Raw genomic sequence first — 15,429 nt, forward strand, 5'->3', positions numbered from 1 at the left:
ACCTTACACAGTAAATATACTGTTATGCCTTTTCTTCCCATGTCTTGGCTGTACGTAGTCAGGAGGATCACACTTGATATTCCAATTCATTACAAACGATAAGAGCAGGAGAGGGTTACAGCTCCTGCCCTCATTGGTCGATTACTGCCTAGAAGTGCCCCTTGGGCTTAATGACAGATTGCTCGGCCAGTCAGGGGAGAACAGTGCTATTTTTTTTTTTTTTTTTTCTGGTCCAACATCCGACGTCTCAGGAGGTAGAAGCAGTGCGCCATTAACACTGTACAGTGAAGATGGGACGCTGCTAACCTCAATTTGGGACGTAGGGAAAATACTTACCAGACCTTCCCTATAAGACCATAAGGCTCTAAATGTATAGCTGTCCTGGTTGCCACACCTCTGCAACATCACGTGGACATCAGGGACCGTGTTCCTGGATTGGCAGATCGGGTGGTGGCCCCCCTTTATAAGAAGGGGGGCCGGAGGGTGTGTTCCAACTACAGTGGGATCACAGCCTCCACGGTAAAGTCTATTCAGGGGTGTTGGAGAAGATGGTCTATCAGGAAGTCAACGTTGGATTCAGGAGGAGCAGTGTGGTTTTCATCCGGGCCATGGTTACCAACTCAACATGCTTGGCGCAGCCAAAACATTGATGGGGTCAGGTGTGGGGGTGCCAGCAGTGCATCTCTGCTATTTGCAGATGACGTAAGGCTGTTGACTTGTTTAGACCGTGACCTACAACTCTCACTGGAGCGGTTCGCAGCAGGTTGTGAAGGGACTGGGATGAAGGTCAGCACCTCCAAATCTGAGACCATGGTCCTCAATCAGAAAAAGGGGATGAGGTCCTGCCCCAAGAACAATTTTTATTGCCGGTCTATCAGTGAAATTACCTTCCAATAAAGACTTAACAAGCCTCTTGCTGTTTTTATAACTCATCTTTAGACATTTTTATTCTATGGCTTTTGACTCACATGAGATTTGGCATTGTTGTAATGTTTTACCGCGTTTATTGATTCTATTTTATTAATTAACTGTTTTGGTCTTTGCATGTCTAAGTTTACTCGATGTACTTTGTATGCAAATATGGTTATTGTTACAGTCCGCAATGAATCATGTCACACTTAAGTTGAGAGCTGACTTTGAGTGGGTCTTAAGTATGAATAGAGACAGGCCTCTTGTCAGCAATATTATTTGGTGCATATGGGTCGCATGTACAAACCTGAACCCACTGGCGCACAGCTGGTAGATGCTTGGTTATTAATAGTCGTTGTAGATCTAACACTGTAGAAACTACAGCTTCATTATCATCTGTCTCCTCTACATGAAGACCTGTGTCAGAATAATAAAAAAGGAACATAAAAATACATATACGAAATTCATACAATGTCTGTAAAATCACTGAAATCCTGTGAATGTAACACATTTTGTATAAAATAATATTTCTCAAATTGTCCCACTTCTTATTAGACATGGAATCATTATAAAAATGCATCAAGGGATGTACAATGCAGCAAAAATAGTTGATGCTATCCATAACAGAATATGCAGCAAACATGGTGAGGCCAACTTCAAAACTAAGTTTTTAGTAAACACACTAAGTAACACACTGACATCACTGCAATATTTAGGGCATTTATTGTTAGGTTTTGCGGTAGTGTGGAGGCTGACTTGACTCATCTTCTTGACTGGAGAAGCTTGATATTCAGAGACCAGCTTACATGTATTACACTTCAACCCTTAGTATGGGAAAAGACCATAATAGTACACCTGGATTTACAAGGACTTTTACTTTATACATTTTTTTATGTTATTCATTCATATTGTTAATTCTGATACACTTGTTGACAAAGATTTTGACACCCAAGAAAGTTTCAGATGATTCAAAGGTGATTAGATGTAGTTGGATCTCAATACAACCAAGATTTTTAGGTATTTCATATTCAAGTTTAGTAAAAATACTAAAAATACTCAAGAGTCCGTTTTAAGTCTTGTGTGTACAAAAACTCCTGAGGGCAAAGCCCAAATGCTACTTTTGAACACAAAACGTAAAAGACATTTAATTATTTAATGAAACCAGAAATCCAAACCGGACATCCCACAGAAACAAATTCTGGACACACCCAATACTGCACCACCCCCTTTGTGTTTCCATTGGGAGAGGCACTGGACAATATCGGGGAGGGTGTGCAGGCCTCTCACAGTGTGAGGGGTTCCGCTGTTTTTATTTTCACAACTGTCAAGTCTAGACCATTATATTTGCGGCAATTTTAAAATATGAATTTCCATTGCACTTTAGAGACCATGAAATGCGCAGATGCATTCAAAATAGTCAAAAAAACAATTTCCAGCTAGGCCAATAAGTCACAACCCCAAGCTAGCTGGCTGGCCACCAAAAAGATGAAATAACAATATACACAGTGCACACATTTTATGTTTTACAACAACATTGAACTCTTCACAATTTCACATTTGATGAAATAGTGCAGTTATGACTTGGTAAGCGGCAATAAAAGCCTGCCATAAGTAAAGCTTTCAACCAGCAACTTCGACACCAATGTAGAATGAATGAAGGAAGAGTTCAGCCAATCATTTGGCTGCCTTCCCCCAGGTCAACGACTAATTTTGCTTACTCTTGAGCGAAAACCCAAACAGCAACGTTGCAGCTCGAGGCTAATTTCTCCCCACTGCCAAGGTAAGCATCCCCCCCACGTCCACCCTCATCAATGATGAACCTTTGATTGAAACTGTACAAATAGAAATTTCCAAAGTCTTTTTGATTTGCCCTGCTGAGATGTTTTCGAAGTCTTGAACGTACAATATCAGAAACACAATCCCAGTTTTAAATATCTTTTTAAAAAGAATTTGATCTTTCAATAAAGTAAGGTTGAACATGATACCTGTTGTCAGTTTTCTGGAAAATGGCTTTGAGTTGGGCGTCCATTTTTGAGTATCAATATCAGTGAAAGAAACCTTCCAAAAGAAACCATATTTTGGAGAGTGTTTAGGCTGACACCAGACATAAGAGGCAGAAGAAATTGATGTATTTTATCTGCAAAACTGCGAGCTCAGTGTCAAATTTGCTATTTCATTTTGACAAGTCAATTTTTGGGAGAAGTTTAAGTACTTACCTTACTAAGTTATACTCAAGCCTGACATTCGGAACCTTACATTCCGTGGTTGGAGACATGGCATACAGTACACTGTAGAAATTTTAACGTAAGATTTGCCAATAAATTATATGGTTTACAATGCAGTTCCTGCCTTCCCTCTACCTGTCTGGACAAGTTCTGGAGGCTGATATATTCGGTAGAAACTGTATCAACCAATAATTATTCTACTCCTACTGACAGCATTCTATGTGCCTTCTCTTGGTGCCACTTTTTAAGATTTTCACAAGATCAATTGGCTTTCCTTCATTAAAAAAAAAAAAAAAAAGTTTCCCAAAAAATTCTCTCACTGTACTTAACTTCAACAGGTAGGTGTATGCCCCCTCTTCTACACTGTTTGTGTGCCTGTGTGGTTGTATTCCTGTAAACGTGTGGGCCATTGCATAGGAAACAGAAGGCATATGGGATTGATCAGTGGTTCTCAAATGGGGGTATGAGTACCCCTGGGGGTACTTAAAGGAACTTCAGGGGGTAATTTGATTTTTATTAACCCCAAAAAATAACATGCAAAAATCCTTTAAAACAAATTTTATGTTCAGTAGCTTACTCAACTTCAATTTTGAAAAAAAACAAAAACAGGATGATTTATGTTTAATATTTTTCAGTGCACAAATATTTATTTATATTTATTTATAATTGTTTTCTTCTGAAAACGGGTCTGACACTTTATGTTGATTGATTTTTGTGGATGAATATTTATTAATTAAGTTAATGATTCATTTTGTGAACAGATATCTACCTTAACCCTAAAACGGGACATTTTATGTTTAATATTTTTCTGTGGAAAAATATTTAATACAGTATGTTTTTGAGAACAGGTCTGACAATGATCTTTTTTTTTGCGGAAAAATATGTGTTAATAATGAAGTTACTTCTTTTTGACAACATCATCCATAAGAGGACACTTTAGGATGATTATTTATTTACCTCAAAATTCTTTGCACTAGCTAAGGATTATTTGGCTGAAAAGATATGTCATGGGGGTACGTCACTGAATAACGGGTAAGAACCACTGTGATAGATGATGGAATGACGCCATCCTATGGATGGCTTAAGAAGCACACCAAAGATGATGACGATGATGCACATACACGTGTGTGTGTGTGTGTGTGTGTGTGTGTGTGTGTGTGTGTGTGCGTGTGTATGTGCGCGCGGGGGGGATTTTTCAATCCCTACATTCATGCCAATTTGATGTGCACTCCATATTTGTTCTAGAGGTGTTTCTGTCAGCCTGTGTTTATGACAAATCCAGTCTTGGCAACCAATACATAGGATTTAAACTGGACTGTTTCTGTTAGATTTAATAACGGTTTGTATGTTGGATGTGAACAGAGTTTGTCAACACACACTCCTTGCATAGTTAGCATATACAACATGTATGCAAAGCATACAGTACAAGTTGTTGCTTTGTGTGCATGTGTTTAAGAGATAGCCAGAGAACATCTTATATGTCAAAATAAGTCTTTTTTTTTTTTTTTTTTTATGTCTTAACCCTTCACTAGGCTGAAAGCATCCGGAACAGCCATTGCTTAAATTCTAACATACCCCTCAATTTCTCTAAAATCATGAACATTCTTGCCTGTTCAGAACTTAAAAATAGAAAAACGTGTGCCTAATGAAGGCCATTTTTGCCTATTTAGATTATCTGCCGAAAGCGGTTGCTGTGCCCAGCAGAGGGTTAAACCCTAAACACAATCACACAAAGCGTTATTTTCCTTCCTTGATCCATTTCTCAGCATTTCTCGCTTATTATGCGCTTTCAAATCAGCACGGCCCCAGCAGATAAATATGATTAGGAGAAAACCCATGATGAGAGAAGCATTTACTACTTCCCCTACACCTCCCCTGTACTGCCTGTGCAAGAGAAAATACACTTCGACCTTATCCATGTCGTTTAATCTGTTTTGTTTTCGGAGCGGATGAGGAGAGATTTTGCACCCAATTGGCCAATTTAAACGGCAATGTGTCATTTATTAGTTATGTTTACTATAGAAATTCTTAAGGTGGCGAATATGTGTGTTTAGAAGCACAAAGCTGGACTATCATTGTCGGTAGTAAATAATTAACCCGCGGGCGGAACTACGGGTATTGTTATAAATACTGGGTTCCCACGGGGACAGATTTGATATGAGGAACAGGTGTTAGTGAGAACAGTGTATTGACATTGTTTTGCATGTAAGTAAATGTTTTTTACACCTGTTAAAAAACATTTTAATTTAACTACAATTTTCCCATGCAACTGGAGAATCAAGAATATCAGTATATACATAAGTCTGAGTAACCCGTGAAGCATCTCTAATTATGAACATGTTAAAGGAATACTTTTAAACCTTGAACACTAATTGAATGAAAAAAATGTTTTAAATGATTGTCTTTATTCTATGTGTGCGATGTTAACATTGACAGCAAGCAGAATCTACTTCAATTCTAGATGAAAACAGAAATCAGCTATCTCGTAAGTGTATTTCATTTCACAATGTTTGTGATACAAATGTTAGGTGTATCATACATATTGCAAAGTTTTTATGAGTAACATTCTTAATGTCAGTTTCATGTATTTCTCTGAAAGTTGGTTTTGTTCAGGGTTTATAATGTGTACTTATTTACAGTGTTAGGCAAGTTACTTCAAAACTGTAATGCATTATTTATTGCTTATTACTGTCATGTCACAGTAATTAGTTGCATTATAATATTACTGTATTTGCATTGGATGGTTCAGGGTGTCCCCCAACTACTGCTGAAAGCCAGCTTGGATAGGCACCAGCAAGCCTGCGACCCTTGTGTGGATAAGCGACTCAAGAAAATGGATAGATGGATGGATGAAATGTAAGGCATTAAACTACTATTGCGTTACTTTTATGTTACTCTCACCAAAATAACTGGGAATATGGATTTGCCAATTTTTTTGGGAGGGAAACACACACACACACACACACACACACACACACCACTTTCAGGTTGAAAACACATGGCTGTGCATCGCGTTACTCTCGTTTATACAGAGTAAACTTATTTTTTGTGTGTAATGGATTACACTACTGCGCTACACCAAATTGCATTACAGTAATTACATAACTTTTGTAATGCATTACTCATTACACTGTTATTTATCAGATGAATAGAAAAAAAGAATGTGAATGTGTGTGAGTGTGCAATGTGCCTCGTTGGATCGCTACATTGTCGTGGTGGGGCACTTTGCATGTCTCCAAGACCTCTCGAGCTACTGTATGTCGGCAGGAGTCTCGCACTCCTGGCAGGGTTACCCAAGCCAAACAGGTCAAAAGGTAGAGGCCAGACCAAGTGCGATCCAGAAGACCTCAACAGCGGAGCTGGCGGAAGACGGTGAATGTGAAAACCACTACAACGGCCACAAAGGCGGAAGAAGGCACCCCCACAGCCATGTGGGCCAAACCTGGGAGGGACCATGGCTACAAGAGTAAACCCCAAACGAAAAATCTGTGCTTCGGGGGCACACATATGGGCAGGCTTCCAGCAGACCTGGTCTCTGGCAGGCTGGATCTCTGGCAGCCCCGAGCAACTGCACTCACCTGAAGGTCGTCTCAAGTTCCTCTCTTGCCACTGGAATATGGTGGGTGTGGCAAAAATTGTGGGGGCAGGAACTGTGCGCCCCATCCCTCACACAAATCCACTCTTTGCGCAAACTTCAGCTTCTTTCTGAAAAGTCCTCTGGCGACAGGATAAAATGACAGGGGCAGGTCAAAGATGTGACTGGAAGCCCCCAGCTGGAGTCCTGCACAGGGCCCGCATGGGTATGATGGTCGCTGTGAAGACTGAAATGGAACAAGATCTTCCTTGACTGAGCAGCCCTATTCAGGGTCAGCACTGCTCACCCCAAATTAGGGAAGGGTCTGGAAAAGTTGACCTCAAAATTGCTTATTCCTCATACCTGGGTGGCCAACCGCAGCCACCAAGGCATCCCTTACTGCGCTCGAAAGCACAATAAAGGAAAACTCATGACTATGAATCTGGCTACCAGGAATGTCCGCACCCTCCTCGACACTCAGGGCGGGATGGAGCGACTCCATAGACTGACGGCGCTCATTGCACATGAACTTAAGAAGTACAACATTGACATCGCAGCACTCAGTGAGACTCGGCTCTCTGGCGAAGACTCCCTGACTGAAGTTGGTGAAGGCTATACCTTCTTCTGGAGGGGTCTCGCAGAAGGTGAATGTAGGCTCTATGGAGTGGGTTTTGCTGTAAAAAGCAAGCTACTCAATAACATCTCGGAGTATCTGTGAGCGGCTCATGACCTGGCGTATCGCCCTGGTGAAAGGTCGGTTGGCTACACGACTCAGCGTGGATGCCCCCAAACTGAACGCTGAGAGCAACATCAAAGATGCCTTCTATGAGACTCTCACGGCTGCCCTATCCAGAGACCCTAAGTCCGACAGGGTTGTCTTCATGGGTGATTTCAATGCCCGTGTTGGCACAGACGCCAAGCTCTGGACTAAAGTGTTCGGAACTCACAGATCTGGGAAAATAAACAACATTGGCATTCGACTCCTCTCTCTGTGCTCTGAGCACCAACTTCTCATTACTAACAAAATTTTCCAGTTGAAAAAGAAACACATAACATCTTGGATGCACCCACGGTTCAAACACTGGCACCTGCTGGACTATGTAATCACTCGCCAACGAGACGTTTGCATAACTAGGGCCTTGCGTGGGGCTGAATGCTGGACTGATCGCCGGCTGATCAGATCCAAGCTGGGGATGAAGATCCGACCCCCTCACAAGAAATAACAGCCAAGAAAGCGATTGAACTGCAGGGCGCTGGACTCTCCAGAATGTACATCTCACTACCGCAGCAAGCTGGCTATGGGGCTTTCCACCTTGGAGGACTATGGCACCACCTGTGACCTGGACAGTGAGTGGGGAAACTGAGGTCAACATTACATCAAGCTGCCTCTGAAACTATCGGCTTTACTCAGAAGCAACATCAGCACTGGTTTGACAACAGCTCAGTAGAAATACAGGAGTTTCTGCCCATGCTGCCCTGCTCTCCAATCCCCACTCTCCATCGCGCCTCCATCATTTTAAAATAATCAGAACTGACGCACAGAAACGACTGTGGCTCATGGAAAAAGAGTGGTGGCTTTAAAAAGCCCGGGAGATCCAGGGATATGGAGATGCAAATAACACATACCCATTCTATGCTGCTGCAAAAGTCATCTATGGCCCACAAAAATCAAAGCATCGGTCCAGTAAGATCTGCAGATATACTTGTTTTAATCAATGATAAACAACTAATTCTCAAGCGCTGGGCTGAGCACTTCAGCTCATTGCTCAATACAACAAACGCCTCTGAGTGCTCAAGGCACTCCCAGATCTCCCTCCATATCACTCCCTCGATGATCCATCCACGTTAAGTGAGGTCCTTACTGCCAACAGGAGTCTCAAAAACAACAAGAGCCCTGGCCCTGATGGAATTCCGGCTGAGATATTAAAGAAGGGTCGTTACGTTCCGAAGCAGAAACTGCTTGACCTTTTACTAATCATCTGGCACAGTGAGGGCCTACCTCAGGAATGGAAATACAGCAACATCATCACTATTTACAAGAAAAAAGGAGATAAATCATCTTGTGGTAATAGTCATGGCATCTCCCTTCTCTCCAGTGGCTGGCAAGGTACTTGCAAAAATTATGTTGTCTCGCCTAACAATTAGGGCAGAGGGCATCCTCCCAGATACAAAGTGTGGCTTCAGAAAGAACCGAAGCACAATGAACATGATTTTGGCTGCCCGTCAAATCCAGGAGAAATGCAGGGAACAAAACAAAGACCTCTACATCACCTTTATTGACCTGACCAAGGCCTTTGACACAGTTGACCATGACTTACTCTGGAGCATCCTCACGAAATTTGATGTGTCCCCCAAGTTTCTCAGCATTTTAAAACAATTTCAGGAGGGTATGCAGGCCTGCATACTTGTAGGCAGTGGACAGTCCCCCTCTTTCCCTGTGAAAGTAGGGGTGAAGCAGGGGTGCGTAATGGCCCCAGCCATCTTCAATCTTTTCCTGCTTCATTGTCACACAGCGTGGCACCGTCAGCAGCATCGATAGCCACTATCCAGATCAACAAAATGGAAGCTACGTCATCTTCAACTACGATGGACTGCCAGAACATGTGTGCAATGCGTTCATGTGCTTCTGTCTCTGATTTTTCCAGTCATGGTGTCATAAATGATGGTATTATGAGGAGTATTTACAGTATTAGAGTCGGACTAAGTAGGACATCTCTGAAGGCCTGTGTGAAATGCACAGACTGCCACTGCGATTAATCACTGATCAAACACCAAGAGGCTGTGAGTTCGATCCCCCAATCATTGTGACCAAGTTGAAGTGTTCTTGAGCCAAGCACCTGCTTCTGGCAGTTGCTTCTGAGGCTGTTACACTACCCATGCATTGCACCTGTGACATGGTAAAATTTGTACCGCAAATTTCTACTTTTATGCTAGTTTATTTGAGATGAAATGTAAATCAGATTAGAGGTATGAAAGATGAAACCTGAAGATGGAAAGATGATTGCATAACGGTAAAGGGAGTCTCCCTGCTTCATAGTGCAAGCAGCGCATATTTGCAGTGGTGTAAATTTTGCAATGTTAACGTGATAGGGTTAGGGTTAGATTGAAAAAAACATTGAAAAAACATTGGTTACATTGAAAAAAAGGAAAAAAAACAAAACTGTGTTGAACCATCAAGGTCATTGAAATAATACTGTCTTCAGGTAGGTAAATGCATTTGTGAAGAGTCGCAATACAGAGCAATCCACGGTGCCACCTACTGGCATGGAGTACCAACCAATACAACAAACTAATGAATTAACTACACACTAATTAACACAATCCACTATACACTACACCATCTAATGATGCAGAACCGCAACCAACACAACAAAATGTTGAATTATTGTTACAGCCCTCAGAAGATTCAATCATACAGATTGGTGGTTTTCAGATAACAGGAGGGATGCTTTTAACCATGCTGAAATCAGACTCCCTCTGAATATACCTGGCGCTGAAGAAACGGCATCATTTTACACATATGTCATGAGTACAGTGCATGATTAGCTTGATGCAGAAATCACAGGCGTATTACTGGGAGACACTCTTTAAATTGTGGTGGTAGTTTGTGAAAACATACAGTGGTATGAGAAAGTTTGGGCACCCCTAAGAGACTGTATAATAATGGACTCTGACTTCACACAAAATTATCTTGGTGGCATTTCCTTCATTCGCCCATAAGAGCTAAGTGTTAGTTTGATTTTCAAACACAGATTTTAAGTATTCATAATATGCAATTGTATGAAATTAAATCCAACATAAAAAATAGGCTGTGCAAAAACGTGATAACCCTTGTCATTTTGCTGCTTTGATGGCCTGTAACTAATCATCACAAGATAATTGGACAAACAAAGTTGCTTTGGTTAGCTCGTTAAGCCTTGAACTTAATTGAGAGGTGCATCCAATAATGACAAAAGTATTTAAGGTGGCAAAAATCCCATTTTCATTCTGTTTGACTCTCTGAAGAACTGCAACATGGAAAGCTCAAAACAACTTTAACTATAATTTCAAATTCCAAGATTAACCAGCATTACAGTTTAGAGGAAGCTTACAAAAAGCTGTCCAAAAGATTTCAGTTGTCAGTTTCTACTGCCAGGAAAAATGCGAGGAAATGGAAGGCCACAGATACAATTCTTGTTAAGCCCAAAAGTGGTAGACCAACAAAAATTCAGGAGAGGCAAAGACGAAGGATGGTCAGAATGGTTAAAAACAACCCCCAGACCATCTCCAAAGACTTGCAAGGATATCTTGCTGCGGACGGTGTCGCTGTGCATCGGTCAACAATGCAGTGCAATTTGCAAATTTGGACAAGCCAATATCACTTTGAATAATTGATTGTGTTCATTCGTTATTTGATATATCAAAATTAAGTTGTGAATTAAAACAACCAATGCTTGGTGAACATAAATAATGCCAATTGTCAAGGGTGCCCAAACTTTCGCATACCACTGTAAGACAACATGATCATTATAAAATGACAGCTGATCCCAACATGATTAGAAACTCTTTTCAAAACCTACTCCATCGACTTGTGCAATCTAACTCAGAAGAAGCAAAATATACCCTGTCAAACACTGTCAGACAGCAATTGATTTAAAAAAAAAAGCACAAAGTGTGCATATACCTAATATATAGCCAGTTGTAATTCATATCAAGAACATGTTTATGAGTTGTCAATTGCAAATTATGCAAAAACCATTTGGATGATCCTTATGTAGCTAATGACTGTCATTTACACACAAACACCTAAACTCCAAGCACCTTGTGAAAACATCATTCAGTGGACGCCAGGGTTACGGCGTGCCTGGCGCACGGTTTTTTTTCATTTTACAAAGTGGTCACAGTGATCCCTCATTTTTCACGGTTAATGGGGACCGGAATCCCCTCGCAAAAAGGAAAACCCGCAAAGTAGCGCCTGCACTTTGTACATGATCAAACATGCTAACAATGGATAGTTTACACTTGAAAAAACATTTTATTTGAAAAGAAATCCAGGTAAGATATTTCCAATGGTCTGGTGAACATCTGCTCCATTGTGTTTCTGCCTCGACAGTGTACAGTATGCGTGCACCTACTGCCTCGACAATGTGTGTGCCTTTGCTGTAGGTGCGTTTGATGACTAACACGGCACGTCCCTGTGGGTGTAAAAGCGGATATTGGGGCGGGAGTAGATTGTAACTCCACAGGGATGTGCCGTGTCACTCATTAAACGCAACCCAGCACACATTGTTGTCAACAGGCAGAGAGAAGCAAAGATGACGTTAACCAGACCTTTGGAAATCTCTGAAATGCACACAGCCCCTTGTTATATCCAAATACAGTAATTCAATTTTAGTTTCATCAGTCCACAGGACCTTATTCCAAAATTAAGCTAGCTTGTCCATATGTGCTTTTGGATACCTAAAGCAACTCTGTTCGGGGCATGTGCGCAGAAAGGGATTCTGCTGCATTACTCTGCCATACAGCATCTCCTTGCGCAAAAAGAGCAGAATAGCTGAACGATGCACAGTGACACCTTCTGAAGCAAAATCATGCTATATGTTTGGAGATGGTCTATGGGTTGAGTTTGACTGTTCTCACCATTTTTCACCTCTGCTTATCTGAGATTTATCTTGGCCAGCCACTTCAGGCCTCAACTTGAACTGTGCCTATGGTCTTCCATTTCCTCACTAGGTTTGTTAGTTTAGTCTAAAACATAAAAAGAGTGCATGAAAGTGCCTGAAACTAAAAATAAAATTTTAAAAGATATTGTTTTATTGCAATCATACTTCTACATGACAAAAACACAGTTTTTTTCTCTGCAGTCATTCGCGCCCCCTCTGGCATCATCTTGTGCTCCCCCCAGGGGGGCCTGCACCACTATTTGAGGAGCACTGATGTAAGCCATGGGTCAATGAGCTATGAGCTTGCCAAATAATTCTTTCCCCACAATATTAGCGCTAAAGATATATCATATCAATAAAACAATCAGGGTGCCAAAATGTATGCACCTTCCTACCTTTGTTTAAATATTTATTGCACATTTTCTGGAAATCCCATGAACTTCATTTCACTTCTGAAATATCAGTGTTTATATGCTATATGATATATTTTACTGAAATTGCTGAGCCGAAACAACAACAACAATTTTTTATAAAGAAAAATCTTGAAAATGTTCAGGGGTGCCCAAACTTTCTTGTACCGCTGTATATATAATTGTTTTTGTATAGAAAAAGTGCACTTACCAGGGCTAAGTTTCAAATCCAAACAATAAGATCGAGATATAAGGCCGGAGTTTTGAATAAAACTGTCTCCATGAAGAAGGTCTTGCTCTTCTGCTTCAAATCTGCGTTTGTCCTTGTGTTCCATCTTATACCTGCATTCTTCGTCCATCTCCTCTTTATTCTGTGGGTCACTGTTGTTTAATCCATTTAAATACTGTTTCTGCTTCTGCTTCATTCTTTTCTTGTCCCATTCTTCTCCACTGTCATTGTTTTTTGCTTTTCTCACCTCCTCCTTGCTCTTTTGTATCCTCTCCATTCTGTCATGCAGGTTTTTGCTACAGCATGGCAGTTCATCATCTGACAAACATGTAGTGGTTACTTGTGTGAGCTGACAGCTTTTTGTCATGAGCCTTTCTGGAGGAGGGAACAGAGGGAAAAGCAGCTTAAAACAGGAGTCTAATTCTGTCAGTGCCACCTCAATATCTGGGGAGAGCTCTGTGGAAAAAAAATAAAAATTTCGTGAGTCACTGCCAATGTTCCTAATGCTCTAAACTGAGAAAATCTATGCTGCACATAAATCAAAATGCAATATAAACATATTAAATAATATCGAATATTAGACCTTATATCTGATTAATTAGACCAATACTATTGTTTTCTGTATCACTTTGCACAGTGACTGACAAATGTCAAGCTAATGATATGATATGTTTCACTTACACTATTCATCCAATCACACATTGAAACTTGCCCTGCATATAAAGGGGTTACAAATACAGGGCTAACAACAGTGCAGAATTAAGATACGCTAACCCCTTTGCCTCGCGAAATGAACGAGCAGCGACGCATCCACTCACCAAGCCAAAGTAAAAAAGAAATGCTCTTCTTTTAAGATGGAATGGCTGTCGGAGTATATGCAAGAGCTCTTTTTTTCTTTTTTCACAACTTGTGGCTTGTTTATTGCCATGATGACAAGTGCAGTATACAGTTCACTGACATGTCTAAAACACTTATCACTCAAAAATAAATAAATACATAAATAAACTTGTTGAAAACGAACACAAATAGTTGTGGTTTGGCAACATGTCAATCATAGATGCATAGTTCTCCCATATTGGTCCTGGACGAAGCTTGTCACCTGAGCTATCTCATCACCCCTCGCTTTACTGCAATACTCATCTGCCATTGCGTCGCCCGACGTCTTATCGCGGCCGTCGCACGAACTCCATTGACTACAATACAAAACCGTCCGCTCTTCGCGCTCCATCTGAACGTCGGATAAGGATACAAGCATGTATACAGTATTCGTATATAATGTGTGACTACAAGTAAAAGCCAACGAGAACAGAGGTCCCCAACCGCCGGTCCCGAATCGGGTATCAACTGGCACCAGGCTGAAATAATGAACTATTTGTGTTTTACATAAGAGCCGCGTCTGAAAGATATTTTATTTTGAAAATTGGACAGATTCTCTTGGATTCGTTTCGGTCACTTGTGCGGCAAAATCTCACTCACAAAGAAGTAAAATAAGTAAGTCGACTTTGGGAAAAGGAAAAAGCCCAGTCAAGAGACAGGTGATGAGTCTACAAACTCAAAGAAAAAGAAAGCTTTTAACCAGCAATACCAGGTGTCCTACTTGAAGTAGTCATTTCTCATAGTAAATACTTTGAGCGCTTCTTTACAGCCAAAAAGGACCCACTGCCCCAACTGACAAGGAATGGATTCTTGTCCTATTTGTTACCAAACCAGATGAGCTTGGAAAAGGCGCAGGTTCAAAAGTGTGTTTGAGACTCCCGACATTGCATACAGTATGTATGAGGAAGGGACAAGCTGAGGGTTCCCATTAGTTTGTCGTTAATGGCGAGTTCATCTTATGTGCACTTTATAAGTATTATATTTACCTGAGGTAAAATTTGATTTGATTTTTTTTTTGTGCTTTGAAATACTTAGAGAGTAATAAGATTCACTTACTGATCTGAACTTTTTGGAAATGCAACGTTTGAATCAATTAAGAAATGTTGAGCAAGGCAGCATAATATTCCCAAAGCCTTCAGACTCAGATTTGTAGGCCTGTATAAAAATACATAAATAAATTTTAAAAAACTATTGTGCTGTTTTAATTTATTTGTTTTTAATTTCATTTTTTTTAGAATCTGAACCAACCAAATTTCCAACTTCCAACTTGAAGGAAATGCTGGCAGGCTTGTGATACAAGTCTTTTTGTGTCCTCCAACTAGCGATCAATAAATAAAGCAGGTAGCACAGGCTAGATACACAGGCCATTCACCACTGTGCTTTACTGGAAATTCATTTTGAAGGTGGAGTTTTCAATATAAAGAAATGAATACCTTGACAGTGTGAGGATAACTGTCAACGACTATCTCTCGACAAGGCAGTAACAGAGACAAGCAAGGTTTCGAAAAGCACAAAAAGAAGTTGGAAATAACATATTCAGATAAATCAAAATTCGTTCACCTTT

General features: G+C 40.7%; 1 protein-coding gene across 3 annotated transcripts in view; it reads right to left on the bottom strand.

Moving 5' to 3' along the window:
- The window catches only part of uvssa (UV-stimulated scaffold protein A), a 46,699-nt gene that overhangs the window by 22,547 nt on the left and 8,723 nt on the right, over positions 1-15,429 (bottom strand). For 2 of the 3 annotated variants that reach the window (XM_088432229.1, XM_088432230.1), the window contains exons 6-7: positions 12,972-13,445; positions 1,217-1,326 (exon numbers count right to left, since the gene is read on the bottom strand). In XM_088432229.1, the coding sequence (XP_088288355.1) occupies positions 1,217-1,326; positions 12,972-13,445 (584 nt within the window). The remainder of the gene's footprint in view (positions 1-1,216; positions 1,327-12,971; positions 13,446-15,429) is intronic. The other variant, XM_088432231.1, reaches the window with a different exon arrangement.

This window comes from Hippichthys cyanospilos, chromosome 13 (assembly GCF_059441005.1).
Source record: "Hippichthys cyanospilos isolate Australia breed blue-spotted pipefish chromosome 13, RoL_Hcya_1.0, whole genome shotgun sequence".
Classification (NCBI taxonomy): Eukaryota; Metazoa; Chordata; class Actinopteri; order Syngnathiformes; family Syngnathidae; genus Hippichthys; species Hippichthys cyanospilos.